Genomic DNA, 22,521 nt, shown 5'->3' with positions numbered 1-22,521 from the left:
TCATGGGTCAGGTCCCCCTCAGTGCTTGCAAGTGGCTTGAGAGCACCTTGCTGCACATCAGGGGGGCCAGCCATGGGGTCCCATATCTGCACTGGCAGTCCTACTCAGAAGGACTTCCATGAAGGTCTGGTTTCTCTGTTCAATAGATGACCATCGCTCCTCCAGAGATGTCATTTTATTCAGAACACTCACCATGTTTTCTGCACTCTGGCAACTTATCACCTCCATGGAGGTTGCCATCCTTTCCATGGTGATGCGTTCATGCGCCAATGACTCCACAAAGGCTCTGCTCATGTTCGCAATGGACTCCTCCATTCGCTCCACACTCGCAGTGACCCTGGAGACAAAACCTGCCAGAGACTCCTGCATCTGTTCCTGGAGTTCCAGCACCAATTATCTTGTGGATGGACCCGGACGCAGAGGGCCGACATGCAGCTGAGCCGAGCTGGCAGAGTCCTGCACCCTCTGACTAGGACTCTCCACTGCTGTCCCTGTCTCCACCATCTGCTGATCACAGAATCACAGAAACCCCACAGTGCAGATAGAGGCCATTTCAGCCCATCGAGCCTGCACCGACACATATCCCACCCGATCCCCGTAACCCCTACACCAACACATATCCCACCCTATCCCCGTAACCCCACGTATTTAATCCCCCTAACACTAAGGGTCAATTTATCATAGCCAATCAACCTAACCCGCACATCTTTGGTCTGTGGGAGGAAACCGGAGCACCCGGAGGAAACCCACGCAAACACGGGGAGAATGTGCAAACTCCACACAGACAGTCGCCCGAGGCCGGATTCGAACCCGGGTCCCTGGTGCTGTGAGGCAACAGTGCTAACCACTATGCCACCGTGTCTGCCTTGTCATCACTTGTGAGCTGTGATACACCAGGTGATAACACTACTCTATCTCGCGAAGGTCCCACTGAGGTGTGAGTGTCTACGCTGGTGCTGGGTGCACTGAATTCTGCTGGTGCTGCGCCCTCAGAGGTTGCAGCTTCCTCTGAAGAGTCTGGATGCTCAGGCTCTTCCTCCTGGCTAGTGGGGATGGGTGCTTGCGATGGTCCTGTGGGGGAGTAAAGGAAAGAGTCAGAGATGTGATGCCAAGGTTACATGCACATTGCATATTGCAGATGATCATAAGTCCATCTGTTAGAGCTTCAGAATCATTATCAGTGACTCATGCAATGTCAATGAGAGAGATGGAAAACTATTCTGTCACCAGCTTGCTGTGATGCACCCATCTGTCCGTCCCCCACTTGCGCATCGTCCCCCACTCCCACAATCTCCAGGACTGCCTCCTCCCAGGGGTTGAGCTGGGCTACTGAGAGTGGCCTTCCTCCTGTCCTCACTCTTTCTCTTTTATTGTGAGCTCTCTTTTCCTGCAATGAGGGAGACAAGTGGAGGTTGAGTGAGTGTAGAGAATCCATAGCATAGATGCTTAGAAGGAGACAAAGATGGAATGAGATGGCAAGACCAAGGGCCCTCCCTGTGTGTTGTAAGTTGTAATTGCATCACAGTGATAGGGAGTGTGAGGGTTGCATCGTCGAATAGTTTGGTGAATGTGACCATAGAGAGAGAGGGAATGGGTAAGGGTGCATGGATGTCAGTGTCAAGTGGGATGTGGAGGAAGAGATTGCTAAAGCTGAGTGCTGGTGAGGAGAGGCAATGGGGATCAGATTGAGGGTGATGGGAAAGTCATACTCACTTTTCCAGTGCGCAGAAGGCCATTAAATCTCTTCCTGCACTGAAGCCAGGCTCTGCGGGTTATTGACAAAGAGTTGACCTCCTCTGCCACCTGGATCCACACAAACTTGGTTTGCTGGGGAGGCTTCTTCCTCCCTGAAGAAGGGAAGAGCACCTCTTTATTTGCTCTTGCTCCCTCTACTAAAGTCTGCAGGGCAACGTCATCAAAGTACGGTGCAGACCTAGGTCTTTGGCTGGCCATTCTTCGTGCAGGTGCCTCTAACATGCAAGGGCAAAAGCTTGGCAGTCTGCAGAAGAAGCAAGGCTAGTTGCAGACCTTAAATGCAGCAGCAATGATGACGTCATCGGAGGCGACTTTCAGACTGGAAAAACTCGTTGGCCATGGGTTCCCACACGTTGGAACTCAATTGGCCAATTAAGTTAAAATGGCATTATTTTCCCACATCGATTTAGAATTGGGTGGATAACACGAAATGTGGATTACATGACCCCAGCCCACCCCAGTATCAAAATCCAGCCCTTTGTATCTGTCTTCACGGAAGAAGACGCAAAAAACTTCTTAGAAATAATGGACAACCAAGGGTCTAGCGAGAATGAGGAACTGAAAGAAATTAGTATTAGTAAAAAAGTAGTACTGGAGGAATTAATGGGACTGAAAGCCAATAAATCCCCTGGACCTGATGGCCTACATCCTAGGGTTTTGAAAGAGGTGGCTATAGAGATAGTGGATGCATTGGTTGTCATTTTCCAAAATTCCATAGATTCTAGAATGGTTCCCGCGGATTGGAAGGTAGCAAATGTAACCCCACTATTTAAGAAAGAAGGGAGAGGGAAAATGGGGAACTACAGACCAGTTAGCCTGACATCAGTAGTAGGGAAAATGCTAGAATCTATTATTAAGACCATGGTCCCTGTTCCTGGGACTAGGGACAGGGTCACTGGTCAAGGCTTTGAAAGCTAAGCGAGAGCCAGGCCTGGTTAGTACCTGGAGGGGTGACCATCAGGGAAGACTAGGTGCAGAAGGTCACAGAAGGAGCCCCGAGGAGGGGTGGTTGGTAAGGAGCCACGGGAGGAGTGGCTGGTGAGCAGGCCCAGGCGGTGGGCTGAAGATTGTTGGACAGGAGGAATGGTGGAAATGGAATGGCGGCACGCAGTGGCTTTGCTTCTCCCAGTCATGGGAGCTTGCAAGATCACATTTCGTTGTTCATGTACTTGTGCAATGACAATAAAGTTGAATTATTATTATTAGCACCTAGAAAATAATAAAAGATTGGACAGAGTCAACATGGATTTATGAAAGGAAAATCGTGTTTAGACAAATCTATTAGACTTTTTTTGAGGTTGTAACTAGCAGAATAGATAAGGGTGAACCAGTCGATGTGGTGTATTTGGATTTTCAGAAGGCATTCGATAAGGTGCCACACAAGAGATTATTCAACAAAATTAGGGCTCATGGGATTGGGGATAATACGCTAGCATGGATTGAGGATTGGTTAACGGACAGAAAACAGAAAGTAGGAATAAACAGGTCATTTTCGGGTTGGCAGGCTGTAACTGGTGGGGTACCGCAAGGACCAGTGCTTGGGCCTCAGCTATTCACAATCTACATCAATGATTTGGATGAGGGGACCAAATGTAATATATCCAAGTTTGCTGATGATACAAAGCTGGGTGGGAATGTAAGTTGTGAGGAGGATGCAAGGAGGCTTCAAGGGGATATAGACAGGCTAAGTGAGTGGGCAAAAACATGGCAAATGGAATATAATGTGGAGAAATGTGAAGTTATCCACTTTGGTAGGAAAATAGAAGAGCAGGGTATTTTTTAAATTGTGAGAGATTGGGAAATGTTGGTGTTCAGAGGGACCTGGGTGTCCTTGTACACGAATCGCTGGAAGTTAACATGCAAGTACAGCAAGCAATTAAGAAAACAACTGGTATGTTGGCCTTTATTACAAGAGGATTTGAGTACAAGAGTAAAGACGTCTTACTGCAATTATACAGGGCCCTGGTGAGACCACGCCTGGAGTATTGTGTACAGTTTTGGTCTCCTTACCTAAGGAAGGATATACTTGCCATAGAGGGAGTGCAACGAAGGTTCACCAGATTGGTTCGTGGGATGGGGGGATTGTCCTATGAGGAGAGATTGAGTAGACTAGGCCTATATTCTCTAGAGTTTAGAAGAATGAGAGGTGATCTCACTGAAACATACAAAATTCTTACAGGACTTGACAGGGTAGATGCAGGGAGGATGTTTCCCCTGGCTGGGGAGTCTAGAACCAGGGGTCACAGTCTCAGAATAAGGGGTCGGCCATTTAGGACTGAGATGAGGAGAAATTTCTTCACTCAGAGGGTGGTGAATCTTTGGAGTTCTCTACCCCAGAGGGCTGTGGAGGCTCAGTCGTTGAGCATATTCAAGACAGAGAGCGATAGATTTTTGAATATTAAGGGAATCAAGGGATATGGGGATAGTGCAGGAAAGTGGAGATGAGGTAGAAGATCAGCCATGATGTTATTGAATGGCAGAGCAGGCTCGAAGGGCCAAATGGCCTACTCCTGCTCCTATTTCTTATGTTCTTATACTTGATTGAGGTATATAAAATTATGAGAGGCCTAAATCTAGGACCCTCATAATTTTATACACCTTAATCAAGTCTTCCCTCAGCCTCCTCTGTTCCAAAGGAAACAACCCCAACCCATCCGATCTTTCCTCATAGGAAGGACCTACTTCCCTTAGCAGAGAGATCAATAACTAGGGGGCATAGATTTAAAGTAATTGGTAGAAGGATTAAAGGGGAGTTGAGAACATTTTTCACCCAGAGGGTGGTGGGGGTCTGGACCTCACTGCCTGAAAAGGTGGCAGAGGCAGAAACCCTCATTGCATTTAAGAAGTACTTGGATAAGCACTTGAAGTCCCGTAACTTACAGGGCTACGGACCAAGAGCTGGAAAGTGGGATTAGGCTGAATAGCTCTTTCTCGGCCAGCAGAGACACAATGGGCCGAATGACCTCTTTTTGTGCCATGAATTTCTATGATTCTATGAATCTATGATCTGGTTGATACAAATGCATTGGCCAGTGCACAGAAGAGTTTGAACACTCAGATGAGTGTGCATTTAATGGAAATGTCAATCAAGCTGTTATAATCATAATGTCAATGTAAATATTTACATCTTTTTAAAATAGTTGATTCATTTGATATTTTTTACTTAGTTGTTGGGATGATTCACCTTTAAGTTTCTACTGATGGGAGGAACTATTGCATCACATTGTAACTAACATTAGAAATTTTAGCTATACTGATGCCTTAGCAGTTCAGTGCACTCGTGTACCAGGAAAGTCTTCAGTTCACTCTCTGGTCCCTGCTGAGTTAGCTGATCTCTGGGGTAGGGATAGTCTTTAACATAGAAAAATTCCCTTTACTGAGGTGTAATTCGAAGTAATTGGATGCCAAAACAAAGAGGGGGCTATTAGGTGGGGTGACCAGAAGTTTGGTTAAAGAGATGGCTTTTAGCAGGGAGGAGAGGGAGGTGGTGGCTATAGGGAGGGAATTCCAGAGTATGGGGCCTAGCTGGCTAAAGGTCAGTGTTAGCGGAACAGAGAACTAGGGATCCTTTCAAATTATAGTCAGTGTCTTGCTGGAAAGTATGTGTGGATGTGGGATGAGGACAGCCTCAGACTCAGCTGTAAGTGCCTTCCATTACTATGCTCACTGCCAAGATTCGCACATGAAGAATGACACTTTGTTGAGGTTACTGGCACCTGTGGAACAGTACCGCAGCAGGGCTCGGTGTCTTCAGAAGAAGAGAGAAGAAAATTGGGAAAATATCTTACCATTTTCACCCATGGCCAGTGGCCAGTGAGCTTTGCCCTCCCCAGTTTGAAAGCTGTGCGAGTGGGCAACATCAGTTCAATCCTGATAAATTTGAAGTACTGGTCCTCGGAGTAGAGTAGTGGACTCACTTCCAATGTCTAGACAATGCGACAAAACAATTACAAAAGATAATAGGATGCTGGGCCATACAGATAGATCAGTGTACTGGCCAGACCATGCTTAGCTTCTTTTACACTATAAGTTCAGCATTGGTGCTTTTTCCTTTTTGCACCAAAGCTAAACTTGTGTAAATATGGATTTGGGACCTGACCTACCTCCAGAGCAAAGTAAAGCGGAACTCCCTCCATAGTAAGTGAAACCGCTGCACACCTGCACTAATATAATTGTACTCTTGGAGTACTATGTCTGTTCACCAAGCCACAGAAAAACATTTATATGCATTGGAAAGGGTACAAAGAGAATCAACAAGACTGATCCCAAGTGTAAAGGGAATGAGCAATGAAGAAAGATTAGAAAATCTGAAGCTTTACAATCTTGAAAAAAGGTGATTAAGGGAGGAACGTATCGAAATATATAGAGGGCGAAATTAACTTAGGCCTGAAAAAGGGCACGGGGATTGTAATGCACGATCTGTCCTCGCCCATTGAAAATAGTGCAGGCAGCACGCTGAGCGCAGCGTTAAACGTGCTGCTCGTTGGCTCAGTGCTCAACAGGGGAACCCATATCAGGTGCAATCTGCTCTCCCATTAAAGTTTGCCTGCAGAGTGAAAGGCTGACTGCGCTTCTTAAAGAGGAGGTGCTTTGTTGCAGAAGTACCTCATTGCAGCAATGGAGCAACAAGGGAGAGAAAGGGCAATAACAACAGAAAATGTTGGAAAAACTCAGCAGGCCAGGCAACATCATAGAGTCAATGTTTCAGGTCGAAACCCTTTGTCAGGACTGAGAGAAAACACAGGAAATGAAACAGATTAAAAGGCCAGTTTTGGGGTTGGGAAATGGGGATGAGAGAACAAAAGAGAAGTGAAGAGACATTAAGAGGTATTCAAGATGAGACGAGATGGTGATAGGACTAGTAAAGAGACAAAAGACGGCTCTAGACGTTTATTAAATGGATACAGTGTGAAGTGTGAAATACGCTGGCAGAATGAGAGACAGCTGCCATGTGGGAGAGAGAAAAAAAGGGGGGGAAGGGCACAAAACAAAGGTGTGGATAAAAAATATATAAAAATGTAATAGCGGCCGAGGTTATGATCTGAAATTGTTGAACTCAATATTGAGTCCGGAAGGCTGTAAAGTGCCTAATCGGAAGATGAGGTGCTGTTCCTTGAGCTTACGCTGGGTTTCCGTGGATCAATGCAAGAACCCGAGGACGGGGAGGTCTGAGTGGGAATGGGGCGGTGAATTAAAATAACAGGTGACCGGAAGCTCGGGGTCACCCTTACGGACAGAACGGAGGTGTTCCGCAAAGCGGTCACCCAATCTGCATTTGGTCTCCCCAATGTAGAGGAGACCACATCGTGAGCAGTGAATACAGTATACTAGATTGCAAGAAGTACAAGTAAATCGCTGTTTCACCTGGAAGGGGTGTTTGGGGCCCTGGACAGTGGGAAGGGGGGCAGAGAAAGGGCATCTCACTTGGCTGATGTAGCACTGGAGGCCTTGGTCCAGGGGGTCTATAGAAGGAGACAGAGTCTCTACCCTCAGGGGGGCAGGAGGCCTTCAAGACACACTGTCAGAAGGCACTGGGAGGAGATTGCGCAAGCCGTCAATCCCACGGTGTTGCCACCAGGACCTGGATCCAGTGCCGGAAGACGTTTAATAACCTCACATGAGTGGGGAAGGTGAGTGAATGCATCTTTAAATGCCATATCCCACCACAAGCCTCACATACTGCTCAATGCCCCATACCCCTGTCACTCACCTACCAACAATGTCTAGCAATCACAACTCATACCTCGCAATCATTGTTTCACCTCACCTTCACACACTACCACTGCTACAAGCCTTACACCCGCATCTCACAGCTTGCACACAATGTCGGCTATTCTACCATGACAGGCACATCACTCAAACACAATTCACCACACTCACTGGCATACTTCCCTTTCTCTTGCAGGCCAAGGAGGCTCACAACTGGCATGAGCAGCAACAGACAGGCGGGGAGAAAGCACGGCTGCACAACCTTATTGCAATGGAGGAGACTGTGCTGCAGATAATTGGAGTGGCCATCACCGAGGCCGTGGCGAGGTTGAAAGCACTGATGATGATGGTATGCTCATAGCTAATCCTTCTTCTCACTTCCCTCTCACCCCACAAGCTTTTCTCACTTTCAAGCTGCTAATAGTGTAAGCATGCACATCTTGCTTTCCCCCCTCCCCTCACCACAAACCAACATTGTGCCTTTCGCCTTTCAGATACCCAAGAACTGCCACCAGCCCAACCAATGCAGGAAGAACTAGAGTAGAGTGATGGAGAAGAAGAGGCACTGTCACGCGATCTGACACTCGCAGGCACCAGCTCAGAAAATGGCACTGCGCAAACTTTAGAGGGTAGTATAGAGATGGAATCTGCATGTGGTGAGTCACCGGGCATGGGTGGGCTGCAGCCAGGCCAGGGGGGAAGGGTAGCGCTCCCCAAGGGCAGGTTCGTGCACGGGTTTTGCTGCACAGGACTCAGATGAGGACTTCGATGGGGCGGCCTTCAGAAGAAGGGTGATGGGCATGCAGACATAACTGCTTGGTGCAATGGCAAGCCTGCCAGAGAGCCTCATGTCACTGTCAAGGAGCATCGAGGTGTCCGGCTCCAACATTGCACGGGGCTTTGTGCGGAGCTTGGAGCCCATTATTACCTGGAAGGAAATGATGGGCAACTCCATTAGGACACTTGTGGACCCAACCATGATGCTGGGTGTGATGGGCGATGTTACAGCTTCCATTGCAGCACAAGCAGAAGTGACCCAATGTCTGAGTGCTGCAGTGGAAGCTCAGACTTCTGCCAAGCAGTCTCAGCTTGCTGCCATGCAAACTCAGACTGTTGGCATCGTGGCTGGATTTACGAGTGTGGAAAGGCACTCCAACAGATGGCTAGGAATGCTGAGGCACCGCCCCAGGGGATTGGCAGTGGCTCCATGGAACAAGAACCTGCTGTCCTCTCTCAGGATGACTGCATTTGTACTCCCACCCCTGCCACTCCGCCAGTGCCCGTGCTGCTGCCTGTCATCCAGCCAGCCCAGACTGCTGTCACGCATGCCGATGTGGTTTAGTTTACAGCCGGGCCTTCTAGGCTCAGAGTTGTTCGAGGTTGTCCTGCAAGGCAATCTGCAATGTTCCCCATGGAAAGTCAGCAGCCTTCCACCAGCCATGCTGCAGCCACTGAGGTAGCACCCACTTCGGCATATACTGGAGGGCTCCTCCCGAGCAGTCAAGGCACCCCAATGGTCTGCTCGATGAGGTTCCTCGTGGCAGCATGGCTGTCATTATATGATTGTTGGCCATGAGTGGCGGGGTTGCTGAGGGGAGTCATCAGCCAGGTATAGAGTTGATAGCCCTTGTCTCCAAGCAGCCACCCTCAGATTCGATGTGGTGACTGGAAGATTGCTGGCACACCGGACTGGTGCAGGATGAAGGCATCATGGCTGCTGCCAGAATAGTGGGCATTCACTATCATGATGTGATGGGCATGGTCACACACCAACTACACCTTAAGAGAGTGGTAGCCTTTGCAGTTGCAGTACATTTCAAGATTGACATGCAGTGCCCACAAAGCCATGTGTCTGCACCATGGGGAAGCCCAATATCCTGGAAAAGACACGTGCGTGCTCCTCCTGCTTCTCCCTGTTTAGAGAGAAGAAAATGAAGTTCCTTCTCCTGGAGTACAGAACCTCTGTGATCTCCCGGATGCATCGATGGACGGCAAACTGGGAAATGTTAGCTATGTCTCCTGCTCCAGACTAAGGATCCGGTGGCACAAATATTCAGGGCCTTGGTCACCTTGAGGGGCACTGGCAGCACTGTCATCACCCTGCTCTGGGGCTGCAGGTCTGGTTCCAAGTGGAAGCAGAGTTCTTTGACCACCTCCTTGGTGAAGCGGAGCCGCCAAACACACTGCTTTTGGCTTAGGTACAGGTAGGTGAAGTGCTCCCTGAAGACACTAGGTGGGTAAGGCCTCTTTGCTTGTGTTTGTTGCCTCTGCTCCATCTCCCTGTCATGCTGCAGCATGAGGGAGACTGTAGAACCCCCATGACTGGGAGCAAGTGGTGTAGTTAGAGGCCTTCCTTTAAGAGCCAAAGGCCTAGAAATTCAGTTGCGTTCGCCAGCCGTTAGCGCCTTAGGAGGAGTAGATCTTGAGCGCTAGGCACTTAGCGGCCGGGCGCAGGACGATTTGCGCCTACGCCCAACTTCAGTAGACATTTAGCGCCGGCGCAAAGTGTTTGCGTGCGCTCAGCTGCGCGCGCAACTTATGACGTAATTTTGTCGTGCAACGCCCTTTGTGCGCCCCAAACCGGAACTTCAGTCACGCCCGCCCAATGTGGGCGTGGCGGTGTTAAGAACTGTGAAGTGGAACGCAGCAGAGGCCCTGCGGGCCTCGGGGAGCGCTAATTAAAGGGCACTTACACTGAACTATAAAGGCCAGCCATTTTGCTGCAATGATTTTCTGCAACGGATTTCTGGACAGAGACCAAGGAAGAGACCTTACTGATTTGGCCCAACATAGGAGAGGTATTTTTGGCTTCTGGCCAGAGCTTGGAAATTTGCTTCATTGTGATTTCATTGTTTGCAAGTATATTCTGGGGGCTGCATGGGGTTCCAACCCTCAGTTCCAGCATTATGTGCGAAGGGCTCGCAGACGCTGTGTGAGAGGGGCAGCCATGCCTAGACGCAGAGGGGGCATCAGGCGTCGGCAACGTAGGCCTTACCCACTCAGGGAATACCGCCAGCAGGTGTCCTATCTCACCATGACTGCCGCGCAGTGTGTTAAGAGGTTGCGCTTCAGAAGGGAGGTGGTTGCAGAGATCTGCCAGCTGCTTCACAGAGATCTGCGTCCACAGCTGATGTGCAGGACGTCTCTGTCGGTGGAAGTGAAGGTCACGGTGGCTCTGAACTTTTATGCAAGCGGCTCCTTCCAAGCCGCTGCTGGGGACATAGCTAACATATCCCAGTTCGCCGTGCATCGCTGCATCCGGCAGGTCACCGATGCCCTTTTCACAAGGAGACACCAATTCATCTCCTTCCCCATGACCCTAGAGAGGCAGGAGCAGCGTGCAGTCGGATTTGCGAGGATCGCTGACTTCCCCATGGTGCAGGGCGCCATTGACTGCACGCATGTGGCTTTGCGGGCACCTATCGACAATGCCGAGGATTACCGCAACCGGAAGGGCTACCATTCCCTCAATGTACAGCTGGTGTGTGACCACAGGCAGCGCATCCTAGCTGTCAATGCCCGCTTTCCAGGCAGCAGCCACGATGCATTTATCCTGCGCCAGACTACTGTGGCTGACATGTTCCAGGCACAGCCTCCCCCAAGAGGATGGCTTATCGGGGACAAAGGCTATCCTTTGTGTACATGGCTCATGACCCCGCTCCGCGCGCCCAGGACCCCTGCTGAGGAGGCATACAACGAAAGCCATCAAGCCACAAGGAACATCATAAAGCAAACGATTGGCGTCCTCAAGCAACGGTTCCGCTGCCTGGATCGCTCCGGCGGATCTCTGCAGTATTCGCCAGATAGAGTGTCCCAGTTCGTCGTCGTTTGCTGCATGCTGCACAACCTGGCTATCCGCAGGACTCAGGCACTGCCACCTCACGTTGGACCACCACCTCAGGAGGACGAGCAGGAGGACCATGAGGAGGAGGAGGAGGAGGAGGAGGAGGAGTACCAGCCCAGGAGGGAGCCACAAGGTCCAAGGGCCGTCTGTCGACGGCTTATTGAACGACACTTCTAGGCCCCCTGTCAGGGAATGGCTTGTGGCAATGAAGGCACATGAGTGCAGCCACTCCGCAAGCCCTCAGCCAGTTAACGCAACAACTACTTGAAACATCACACATGGACAAGCTGAATAAAGAAAAAGCTTTATTGAACAAACTCAGGGCCCTTCCCACATGAAACCCAAAAACAGACAACACCCCCAAAAAACAGTCAAAAACATATCTCACTCCCACAACCTGGGGAGGAATAACAAAACTTGTCCATCCAAATGGCCTTCATCCTCGGCCTTACCAAAAGAACCCCCCCCCATAGACAACACAACCACCCCCATATAAAAAAACATTTGCCAACACACTCTACTTTGTGTGCCGAGAGGGCGAGTCCTTGTCCAGCCTTTTCCGGCCCCTGGCCGATCTGCTGCTCCGCCTCAACCTGGGCCCTGTGGGTGCTGCAAGGCTGGGGGAAGGCTCCTGAGGGGCACATTGCGTGACGGCAGATGCCCTTGGGGGTCGGCCTAGACGAGCTCTGGCCCTCGAGGGGCCGGCTGCTGACTGCTGCAGCTGTGGCTGGGCAGCATCAGTCTCTCCAGCAGCTCGTGGCAGCTTCGCTGGGGGAGTGGCAGTGGCGGCTGCAGCAATGGGGGCAAGCTGGCTGATGCCAGGCGCTCGCTGCTCACCTGAGACACTGGCACTCGGCCGGGCTGGCACTGCAGCAAGCGCAGCAATCTGGTGAAGGCCAGACCACTGTGCTGCTGCAGCGCGGCGGGTGCTCCGGCGATGCCTGCCTGACACAGCGAGTGTGGCAGCAGTGAGTGCCCGTACTGCCCTGGTCTGTGCCCGCATCAGACCAGCCAGTGACTGCACGGCACCACTCATCAACTCTCCACTCGCTGCCTGTGCTGCCCTGAAGTCGTCCCGACTCGCGTCCTGTGCTGCCCTGAATTCGGCCCGACTCGCGTCCTGTGCTGCCCTCAATTCGGCCTGACTCGCATCCTGTGCTGCCCCGAATTGTTCAAGACCCCTGGCCTGTGCTGCCGCGAGTTGTTCGAAACCCCTGGCCTGTGAGGCCCCGAAATCGGACACACTATGAGCCAGGGACTCGATGGCCTCAGGCAACCGTGCCACAACCCCCATGAACTCGGTGTGCCGACGATCCGAGTCCGCGGACATTTGATCAAGGAGACGCACCTCCTGGGCGAGGACCGTCTCCGGACTGGAGGCCGGACTCTCCCTCTGGGGAGAAGGCCGCCGAGGTGGCCGACCCTTCCCGCGTGGCTGGACGCCACTGGGCCCAGCAACTACACTCCCCTGCAACACTTCCCCCCTCTGGGGAGAAGGCAGCCGAGCTGCCCGACCCTTCCCGCGTGGCTGGACGCCACTGGGCACAGGAGCTACACCCCCCTGCAACACTTCCCCCTGGCTCTCCTCCAGGGAAGACGTGTCCCCTCCATTGCCATCCCCTGGCGCGGATGAGGGTTCCCCCGATGGGCCGCCTTCCTCTTGCTCCTCCTCCTCCTCCTCTTCCGAGGGACTGACACTCGCAGCTTCAGGGACCTCCTCCTCACCAGCTGAAAGCAGGAAGGCACAAGAGTAGCTTTAGAGTGGGGACAGGGCGTCAGCGAGGGAGGCATGAGTGGTGGCATTCTGCGCATTGGTCGGACAGTGGCAAAGGATGTAGATCTGAAGCACTAGGGGAACGAGAGAGGTCCAAAAGGTCATGTCCTTACCATTGGGGCCCAGCACAGGGTCGGCATCGCCACATGCAACGGGGCCAATCAGCCAGCCACCCATGAGTCGACCCACGCGCTCCTCCAGGTCACTGAGCTGCTGGAACTGGGGACGGCCTCCCCCGGTGACAGTCCGGCTCTTCAGATTCTGGGCCAGCTTGGCCTGCAAGAGAAAGGACGGCCTCTAAGTACAGTGTGGTGCCCTGTTGTTGTGTGCACTGCCTCCCATGGTCGAAATCTTGGCCAGTGTGTAAAGTGCAGAAAGTGCAATTGATGTTCATGCCAGTGCCATAGCTGCTGGATGAGGGCTGGCCATTAGGCCTTTGAGGTCCCTTTGCCCATAATGTGAGGTGCACATGCAAGGATGAGGAGGACACTGGAAAGGGTACTCACCCTGGCAATCCGAGTGAGGTCGTTAAACTTTTTCCGGCATTGGACACCAGTCCTGGGGACATCGCAGGTGGCTGTGACCCTCTGGGCGATATCCCTCCAGGCTCTCCTGTACACCCTGGTGGGAGGCTTCTTGCCACTGTCCGGGAACAAGATATGGCTTCTCCTCTCCAAAGCCCTAACCAGCACCTTTAAATCATGGGCAGAGAAGCGCTGCGCTCGCTCACGGGCCCTCTGCATCCTTCCTGGCGCTATTTCTCTCCAGCAGCAGTGTTTAGGCCTAGCTGGAGGGCTGCAGTATCCAGGGCGTGGCAGCAGACCAAGTCGACCCTTCCCCCTTTAAGAGCTGGCCGGCGCCAGGGTGTCTGCTGTCAATCAAAACATGACCGCACCCGCGCTGCGCCCGGCCTCGGCGGTATCAGTCTGCACCGCCGGCTTAGCGCCTAAAGATAGCCGTGCATCGCCAGTTTTAGCGCTCGAGCAAACTCCTTGGCCAAAGCTACTGAATATCGGCGAAGTGGCCTCCACTTTCCGGCGGGCGCAAACTTTAGCGGCCGCCCGACTTTACCGCCCCAAAAGTGGCTATACTGAATTTCTAGGCCCATGCCTTCCCAATGTCGAGTAACTGGATGTGCCTGCTATGGACCCAACAGGAATACTGACAGGGCCGAGAAGGGGCTGAACCAGCCAGATTCACGTTCTCCCCTCCCCTGACTGCTATTGTGCTGTAGATCCGTCCTTCCAGATCCAGGAATTTTGAGGAGCTGTAGAGGAAAGCAGGACAGAGGATCTCAAATTAAATTAGTGAAAAGTAAATTTAAATAGATGTTAGGAAGAACTATATTACTCAGAGAATAATACATGTTTGTAATGTTGGGGATCTTCATAACGCAGTTGGATGTGAAAATGGGAAAGCTAAGGTACTAGAGAGAAGGACCAACAGAACTTTTCACATAATTGACTTTTCTTATGTTGTTATAACTCAGTGCTGTCGGCTAACACTGCTCCAGAAATGGAACTGATATCATGACAGATGCAAAAGATCTACCTTCCTATGCATCCCAGTCAGTCAGTTCCTGATACAATGAAACTGCAGGTTTACTAACGTAACGGCGTTGTGTAGATAAGCTTTTATTATTAAAGGATCCCACGGTATACAACTCAATGATTGTTGGAAAAATATATCCTTGATTGAAGAAATCCAGGTAAGAAGTTGATTGCCTGTTGACCAAAGCTTCATGTTCATACAAACAATGTATCCCCTTCTTTGTATATATATTATATTGATATTTTACAGCTTAGCGGATTGGAAAGATGAATTGCAGTATTTCAGTGAATGAGGAAGTGAAGGTGTTTCAGTTTGGAATGTACACCCCAACGTTTCTACTGGGATTACCATTCAATGTGATGGCCCTGTGGGTATTCTGCTGGAAATTCAGGAAATGGACAGAGACCACCATTTACATGACAAACCTGGGTGTTGCAGACACTGTACTGCTCCTGTCTTTACCCTTCAAGATGTACAGCTACAATCAGCCCTGGGAACTTGGATCAGGTTTCTGCGCATTTCTCGAATGCCTATATTTTGTGAACATGTATGTGAGCATCTACATCATCGTCTGCATAAGCGTGGATCGATACATCGCAATAAAGCACCCGCTTAGGGCAAATCGCTTCAGGTCACCAATGAAAGCCGCAATTACATGTGGTGCAACCTGGACTTTTGTGTGTTTGATAAGAATTGTCCTGCAAATAAAAGTTACCATTGAAAACACCAACCATACAACTTGCTTTCTGAAAAAGACTGAGAAACCCACCAGTGTCTGGATTGTAGTTGCTATTGAACTGGTTGGATTTATAATTCCTTCTTTCATTTTGAGCTTTTGCTCATTTCAGATCATCGTGACTCTCTGCAAAAGAAAACAGCAACTCCAGAGAAGCATTGCTTTTAGCCGAAGCATAATAATTGTCGCTACAAATCTAATCATCTTTTTTATTTGCTACGTGCCTTTTCACGCAGGAATTTTGCTTCAGTTTTTGGCGGAGAGGTTATGGCTAGATTGTGAAATGCTGAAAAATGTCCGCATGTTTATTAATGTGTCCATGTGTGTGGCTAATGTGAACTGCTGCCTGGATGCAATTGTTTATTATTTTGCTTCCGTAGAGGTCCGTGAGTATTTTAATCAAAGTAAAAGGAAGTCTAGCAGAAACAATGTAAACCTTTGTGTCCTATCTGTTCAGAACAGCCGAGCTGCACAGCACTCAGGCTTATGATGACTAAAATATTCAGGGGAACATAGGAACAGAAGTAGGCCATTCAGCCCTTCAAGCCTGTTCCACCATTCAATGAGATCATGGCTGATCTGTATCTTAACTCCATTTACCCATCTTGGTTCCATAACCCTAATACCCTTGCCTGACAAAAATCTATCATATATTCATCTGTTAAATCTCAAACACTTCAGTGCGATTACTTTTTCTAAAAAATAAAATTGAAGCTTATTACTATGACGCAAACTTATATAGCTAATTCCACATGGTTATAAAATACATTGAATCATATTTAAACTTTCATAAGATCACGTATAATGTTTTATTTTCATGAGAGCTGTGACCAGAAGGGTAGTGCTGAGTGACCAACAGTGAGACAGCCATGCAAACCCATTCAAACACATGGAAATTGCTTTCTTTTTAAGAATGATATATGCTGAAAACATGACTTTTGTACATCAAAATGAATGGACAAATGAGTTTGATTTCATCCCAATCCATTTGATAAAAGAAGAGGATAAATAAGTCAGCAATGGTAATAACAACAGAAAATGCTGGAAAAACTCAGCAGGTCAGGCAACATCCGTGGAGAGAAATTTGAGTTGACGTTTCGGGTTGGACCCTTCTTCAAAACTGGAAAGAAAAGAAACTAGATCGGAGGCAGGGCTGCGATCGGACAAAAGAATAAAAGAAACAAAAGAAGTAAAAGAGATTAGAAGCTAGACGAGATGGTAATAGGCTGGGATTAGGTGTAAAGTGTACTGGCAGGGCAAAAGATAGCTGCCAGGTGTGAGAGAGAAACAAAAGGAAAGGGGGGGGAGGGAAAAGGAGTGGAACAATTACAAGAGAAAATGAAATGGGGGCCGAGCTTATGATCTGAAATTGTTGAACTCGATATTGAGTCCGGAAGGCTGCAGACTGCCTAATCGGAAGATGAGGTGCTGTTTCTCGAGTTTACGTTGAGCTTCCGTGGAACAATACAAGAGGCCAAGGACGGTGAGGTCCGAGTGGGAATGGAGCGGTGAATTAAAATGACAGGCGACCAGAAGCTCGGGGTCACCCTTACGGACTGAACGGAGGTGTTCCGCAAAGCGGTCACCCAATCTGCGTTTGGTCTCCCCAATGTAGAGGAGACCGCATCGTGAGCAGCGAATACAGTATACTAGATTGCGAGAAGTACAAGTAAATCGCTGTTTCACCTGGAAGGGGTGTTTGGGGCCCTGGACAGTGGGAAGGGGGGAGGTATAGGAGCAGGTGTTACATCTCCTCCGCTTGCACGGGAAGGTGCCAGGCGAAGAGGAAGGGCTGTTTGGGGTGATAGAGGAGTGGACTAGGGTGTCTCGGAGGGAGCGGTCCCTGCGGAATGCTGAAAGGGGAGGGGAGGGGAAGATACGTTTGGTGGTGGGATCTTGAAGTCAGCAATGGTGTCATTCTTTAGATATCAATTACCCCTTAAAGTAATATGTGATCTTTCTGAGATTTCAATGTACTTCCTATAATTCTCATTACTGGTTCAATCACAGCATGAGCGCCTTCTTTCAGTGCAGGTACCAATCATTTTCAATCTATAAGCTAGAAATTCCTACAATGGCCAATTATGATTGCATTGCTAAAGATGGTTTCTCAAGAAAGATATTTCTGAACTTTGAATGTTGAAATCTTCATGTAAGAACGTGCAAAAAATAGATGAAATGGTGGGACCATTTTCAATATTTCACACAGTCATCTGTGAGTAAAAGTCATAAATGGCCATATTTGCCTGCAAGCTCATATTTTGCTTGAAGCATAGGCCATAAAGCTTCAAGCTGATTGCATTCTGGTGTTAGCTGATAAAAGAAAAAAACGGTGTTCGTTTCTTTAAAAGTATAAGGAGGGGGGTGAATTTCCTTGCCATTTGCAGCCTATTTCTGGTGCATAATGTTTGTGGCAGGAAAATTGGGCAGAAACCGTTTTCACTGATTTTTCAACCCCCGAATTCTCTCAGGCTTTTTGGCTCTTCCTGCGATCGATCTGCCCGTTCAGTCCCGACGCCCCCTAATTTACATATATTATGAGAGCCAGTGACACTGCAGCTTTCCTTTTTTTTTACTCGCAATGTACTGAGGGTGATTTAGACTGAGACTCATAAGGACCAGTAATTGCCAGGATCAGGAGGTAAGGGGTCTCTGAGCCTGAAGAGTTGGAGAGTTTCACTCGCAATTTCTGCAGCTGTTTTTTGCAGCAATTCTTTTTAGGATTCTGTCTATAAGAGATTTGCACTTGCTTCTGACAGGGTCAGATGATCAGCAATGTTTCACCCCCCACACCCACTTCAACCATTACCCACAGTCAGGGCTTTTCAGGAGCATATATGGCATTTCCTATGGGCACGGAGGAGGAGCAGTAGCACGGGATAGAGAAAAAGAGAGTCAGCCAGTATCTAAGTAGAATGCAATCCACCAGATATTATCCTCCCTATAGAATGTACCCTGGTTATATGAGGGCCTTATTGAGGAGCTGTGTATAAGAAGAGTGCACTACACCAAAGAGACAATAGGGCATCTCCATGAGGACCTGCAGCAACGCTCATCTTCCTGCACTGCTCTTTTTGTTTCGATGAAGGTGACCACCACGCTCAACTTCTTTTGGCACAGATTCAGTGCAGGCAGCTTTGGGCATTCTGTAATATTGGCCAGGCTGCAGTACAGACATGCATTCATCAGGTGACTGGCTCACTTTACAGGAGAGCTGGCAAATTCATCACTTTTGGCATCACAGTGAGGAAGCTGCAAGAATAGCCCATCCAGGTTTACAGGTTTTCTGGATTTCCCAAGGTCCAGGGTGCAATCAATGCCACCCACATTGTTATGCTCCCATAGAATATCCCCTCAATAGGAAGGGCTTCCACTGCCTTGGCATACAGATTGTGTGTGACAACATGCAAAGGATCCTACACGTCAAAGTCAGATATGCTGGAAGTTGCCGTGATACAGTCATCCTTTGAAATTCAACCCTCCCTGACTTCTTCAGTGAAAAAAAATACATCAATGGATGGCTTATGACCTCATGAGGAGTGGCCCAAACAGCAGCAGAGGAGTGGAACAATGTGGCTCATGTCTCTACAAGATTGGTCATCGAGAGGCCCATTGTGGTCTTAAAGGCATGCTTTTGCTGCCTGGACAGATTGGGAAAGACTCTCCAGTATGCTCCAGCTAATTCTAGCCTGCTGTGCCCTTCACAATTTTGCTACACAAAGAGGGCTGGACTTTGACATTGCTGACGAGGAGGCCCAGGCTCTGTTGGAGCCAAAGCTACATGGAGAAGAATCCTGAACTCATACAATTAGATTTTGTGTTCTCACTATTTGATAGAACAGTTTAAATCTATGTATCCTATAAGTAATCATATTTTCACATGCTTACTGTGAGATTAAATTATAAGTGGCGTGCCCGTCTGGCAGACTGCTTCATCTCATGAGGATAGAAAACGTCACCAAATGACACTCACCCTGTGTTAGTTGCCATTCCTGTCAGCCAATTATGCAGTCATATTGGTGACAGCTTTGAAGAGATTTGCCATTTAGATAAAACTACCTGACAACTCAAGGAAATTGAAGAATTGTGTAATATCCATGAGGAAAAAAATTGAATGAATAAACAATGATTTTGGAGATTCTGGCTCCAGTGTTATTATAATCTTAACATTTTATATCATGAATTTTCCAAGGAATACAAATTCAAACCAGGTTACACAAGAAGGAAATGAACATACTTGAGGATATTGTTTGTACAGAATTTTAATTAATTACTCCTTTATGTTATTTTTCTTCCTCTAAAATGTACTTGATCTGGATTCTGTAATTATCGTTGCGCTCACATTTCTTCCTGCAATTAATGCTCCCATTGTACCTCCTACAAAAAGCAAAAGAGGATATTGTAATTTTGCCTGAAAAGTATTCTGGCTGCACATAATAAACTAATTAAGAACAGAACTTGTTATTTTGCTATCTTATGTTACACATGGCTGCATTTTAAAATTTACATTCTTCACCATCTTTCTTGCCTCTTGTTACCTGTACAAAGTTATTTCCCTAAAGACGTTTCTTTCAGCCAGGAGGAGGAAGCACAGCTGATGCCAATCCTACTCAATAGGTAAAGCAGAAAAGATTGTCCGCCTCAAAATTGTGCCCATTAAGCACTCATTCCAATGGTTATATATAACTTCTTTTGGATGCTCCATAATTTAAAACCTTTTTCATTATTTAAAGGGACTGCTCCACAACTTTTAGTTGCATTTCAGCCCAATCATGTCCATCTTTGGTCACCTGTTTGCAGGGTGAGAAATTCAGACAACCTTTAGTGTCTGTTCGTGGGACTGGCAAAATCCACCATCCTATCTCTGTAACCTCCTCCAACCCTACAACCCTCCAATAACTGTGGTCCTCCAACTCTGGCCTCTTGTGCATCCCCCATTCCCTTCGCCCCACCATTGGCAGCCGTGCCTTCAGCCACCTGTGTCCTAAGCTCTGGAATTTGCTCTATTAACATCTCCACCTCTCTCTCCTCCTTTAAGAACCTCCTTAAAACTTAACATTTTAACCAAGCTTTTAGTCACCCCATCTAATATCTTCTTCTTTGGCTCATTGTCAATTTTCATCTATTGCACTGCTGTGAAATGCCTTAGGATGTTTTCTTACATTAAAAGGTGCTATATAAATACAATTTCTTATTGTTGTTGTTATTCACAGATCCAGGGTGTGTTGGATCACTGGAGAGGCTCTATTCATTCCTTGCTCATATTCCGATCTTGGTATGCATAAGCGAGATCAAAGAATACGACCACGGTGGTGTCTACTGTTCATTAGAAGCTTTTAGTGACTGGTGATACCAAAGGACATTCAAAGTTATTGGTCCAAATTGTTATACACAGAGCTGTCCATTTTAATCAATGGTGCCTGTAATGTATGTACCTTTAAGGGGGAGAACTACTTTTTACAGCTCCTGTATCCTGTAGTACCGGCAGTGACCACACCTGTATATAAACCCTGAGTAGTGATCTGTACAGTCAGTTGCAGTTTGAACCACGTTGAGTAAACACCTGTTGTACCGTTCTCTGCAGTCCTTTTCTTATTATTACACAGACGTAACAGTGGCGACGAGCAGATTTGAACCTACCTGCAACTCTGCATCACCTCCCAGGGATTCGCTCCTAGAGAACAGTGGAAGAAGGTCGAGTCCAGAAGCACGGGCGTCAACCACAGGCAACCGCCCAGTCATTCAGCGGAGATTTGAGCATCGCAGGGGAGGCTGTCGAGAGCCAGGCTTGGCTTTCCAGCCACGGTGGTCCAGCAAAACGGGCTGGCAACAGGTTCTGCGCAGATCCTTCCCGGACAGCGACGGGCTAGAGCCCGACCGAGCAGCACAGAAAAAGGCCCAGCAGCATCGACGGGGGAGAGAGAGAGGGCAGAGCGCACAGGGTGCAGCCGGTGTTCAGGACCGAGCGGCGTCAATGGGGGAGAGAGACGAGAGAGAGCAGAGCGCAGTCGGTGGTCAAGGGCCGAGCAGCATCAACGGGGGAGAGAGGCGCGCAGGAAAACGCGAGGCGCTGCCATTGCCACGAGGACCGCAGAGCGCGGCATTGGCAGCAGTGCAGGAGCAGCGCACGAAACCCACAGGGTGTCGCCATTTGCCACGAGGAACCAGCATAAAGATGAAAGTAATGCTGAGTATTTAACGGAACTGTGCAAGCTATCGAAACACTGCCAGTTTGGAACGGGACTAGCAGATACTTTAAGGGACAAGTTTGTGTGTGGGCTTCAAAGTGAAGGAACCCAGAAACGGCTTCTATCAGAAAAGGATCTTACGCTGGACAAGGCTTTCAGCATTGTAGTATCACACGAAGCAGCAGCACGGGGCACTGCAGAGATACAATGGAGACCGCAAGAATATGGCACAAATGAAATGTCATATGGAACAGTGAAGTGCTATCGCTGTGGCAGAACAACACACGACCATAATGATTGCTGGTTCAAGGACAAAGTGTGCAGACAGTGTGGAAAAGTAGGACACATAGCAAGAGTCTGCAGGTCGGGAAAGAAAACCAGCAGCAAGAAATCTCCACAGGAGAAGTACAAGAAGGTACATAAGGTGACGGAGAGTAGTTCAGACGAACAGAAGAGTGATACAGACGCCGGAAGCAAGGAGCTGGGTTGTCTGAAACTACATAATGTGATCAAAACGGAGGATCACCAAACTATCTGGGTCATGCTCAAGATAGCAGGAGTCCAAGTGAAAATAGAATTGGACACAGGATCAGCCCTAACAGTCATAAACCGAAGGGACTACAAGCGGCTATTCTCACATATACCCTTGAGAGATACAAAGATTGTCTTGAAGACGTACACGGGGCAAAAAGTCTACCCCAAAGGAAAAATAAGGGTGAACGTTATATATAATGGCAAGGAAACACTAAAAATGGACCTATATGTATTGCCAGATGGAGGACCACCACTACTAGGATGTGAATGGATCCGGAAGATACAGCTAGATTGGCATTCCATACAAGCACTGACTGTAGATGCCAAAAAGGATGACGACGTCACACCTGGACGACTGTCAAAAATGCTAACTGACGCACAAGAAGTGTTCCAGCAGGGACTTGGAACACTAAAAGGCATAACAGCGACG

At 48.6% G+C, this 22,521-nt stretch overlaps 1 protein-coding gene and 1 pseudogene across 1 annotated transcript; both read left to right on the top strand.

Annotated features, from left to right (window-relative positions):
- The window catches only part of LOC147110207 (histone-lysine N-methyltransferase PRDM9-like), a 284,616-nt pseudogene that overhangs the window by 205,713 nt on the left and 56,382 nt on the right, over window positions 1-22,521 (top strand).
- On the top strand, window positions 14,900-15,859 carry LOC147110208 (G protein-coupled receptor 55-like). The gene has a single exon (XM_086004154.1). The coding sequence runs from the start codon at window positions 14,900-14,902 to the stop codon at window positions 15,857-15,859; it is 960 nt and encodes a 319-aa protein (XP_085860280.1).

Source organism: Somniosus microcephalus, chromosome 12, assembly GCF_052327205.1.
Source record: "Somniosus microcephalus isolate GS21.2 chromosome 12, FLI_Smic_1.0, whole genome shotgun sequence".
NCBI lineage: Eukaryota > Metazoa > Chordata > Chondrichthyes > Squaliformes > Somniosidae > Somniosus > Somniosus microcephalus.
Note: the sequence above shows the minus strand (reverse complement) of the source record. Positions and strands in the feature narration are given on the sequence as shown.

Bases quoted from the DNA above. Each gene is read 5' to 3' on its own strand.
- LOC147110208 (XM_086004154.1), top strand. From the start codon at position 14,900: ATGAATTGCAGTATTTCAGTGAATGAGGAAGTGAAGGTGTTTCAGTTT.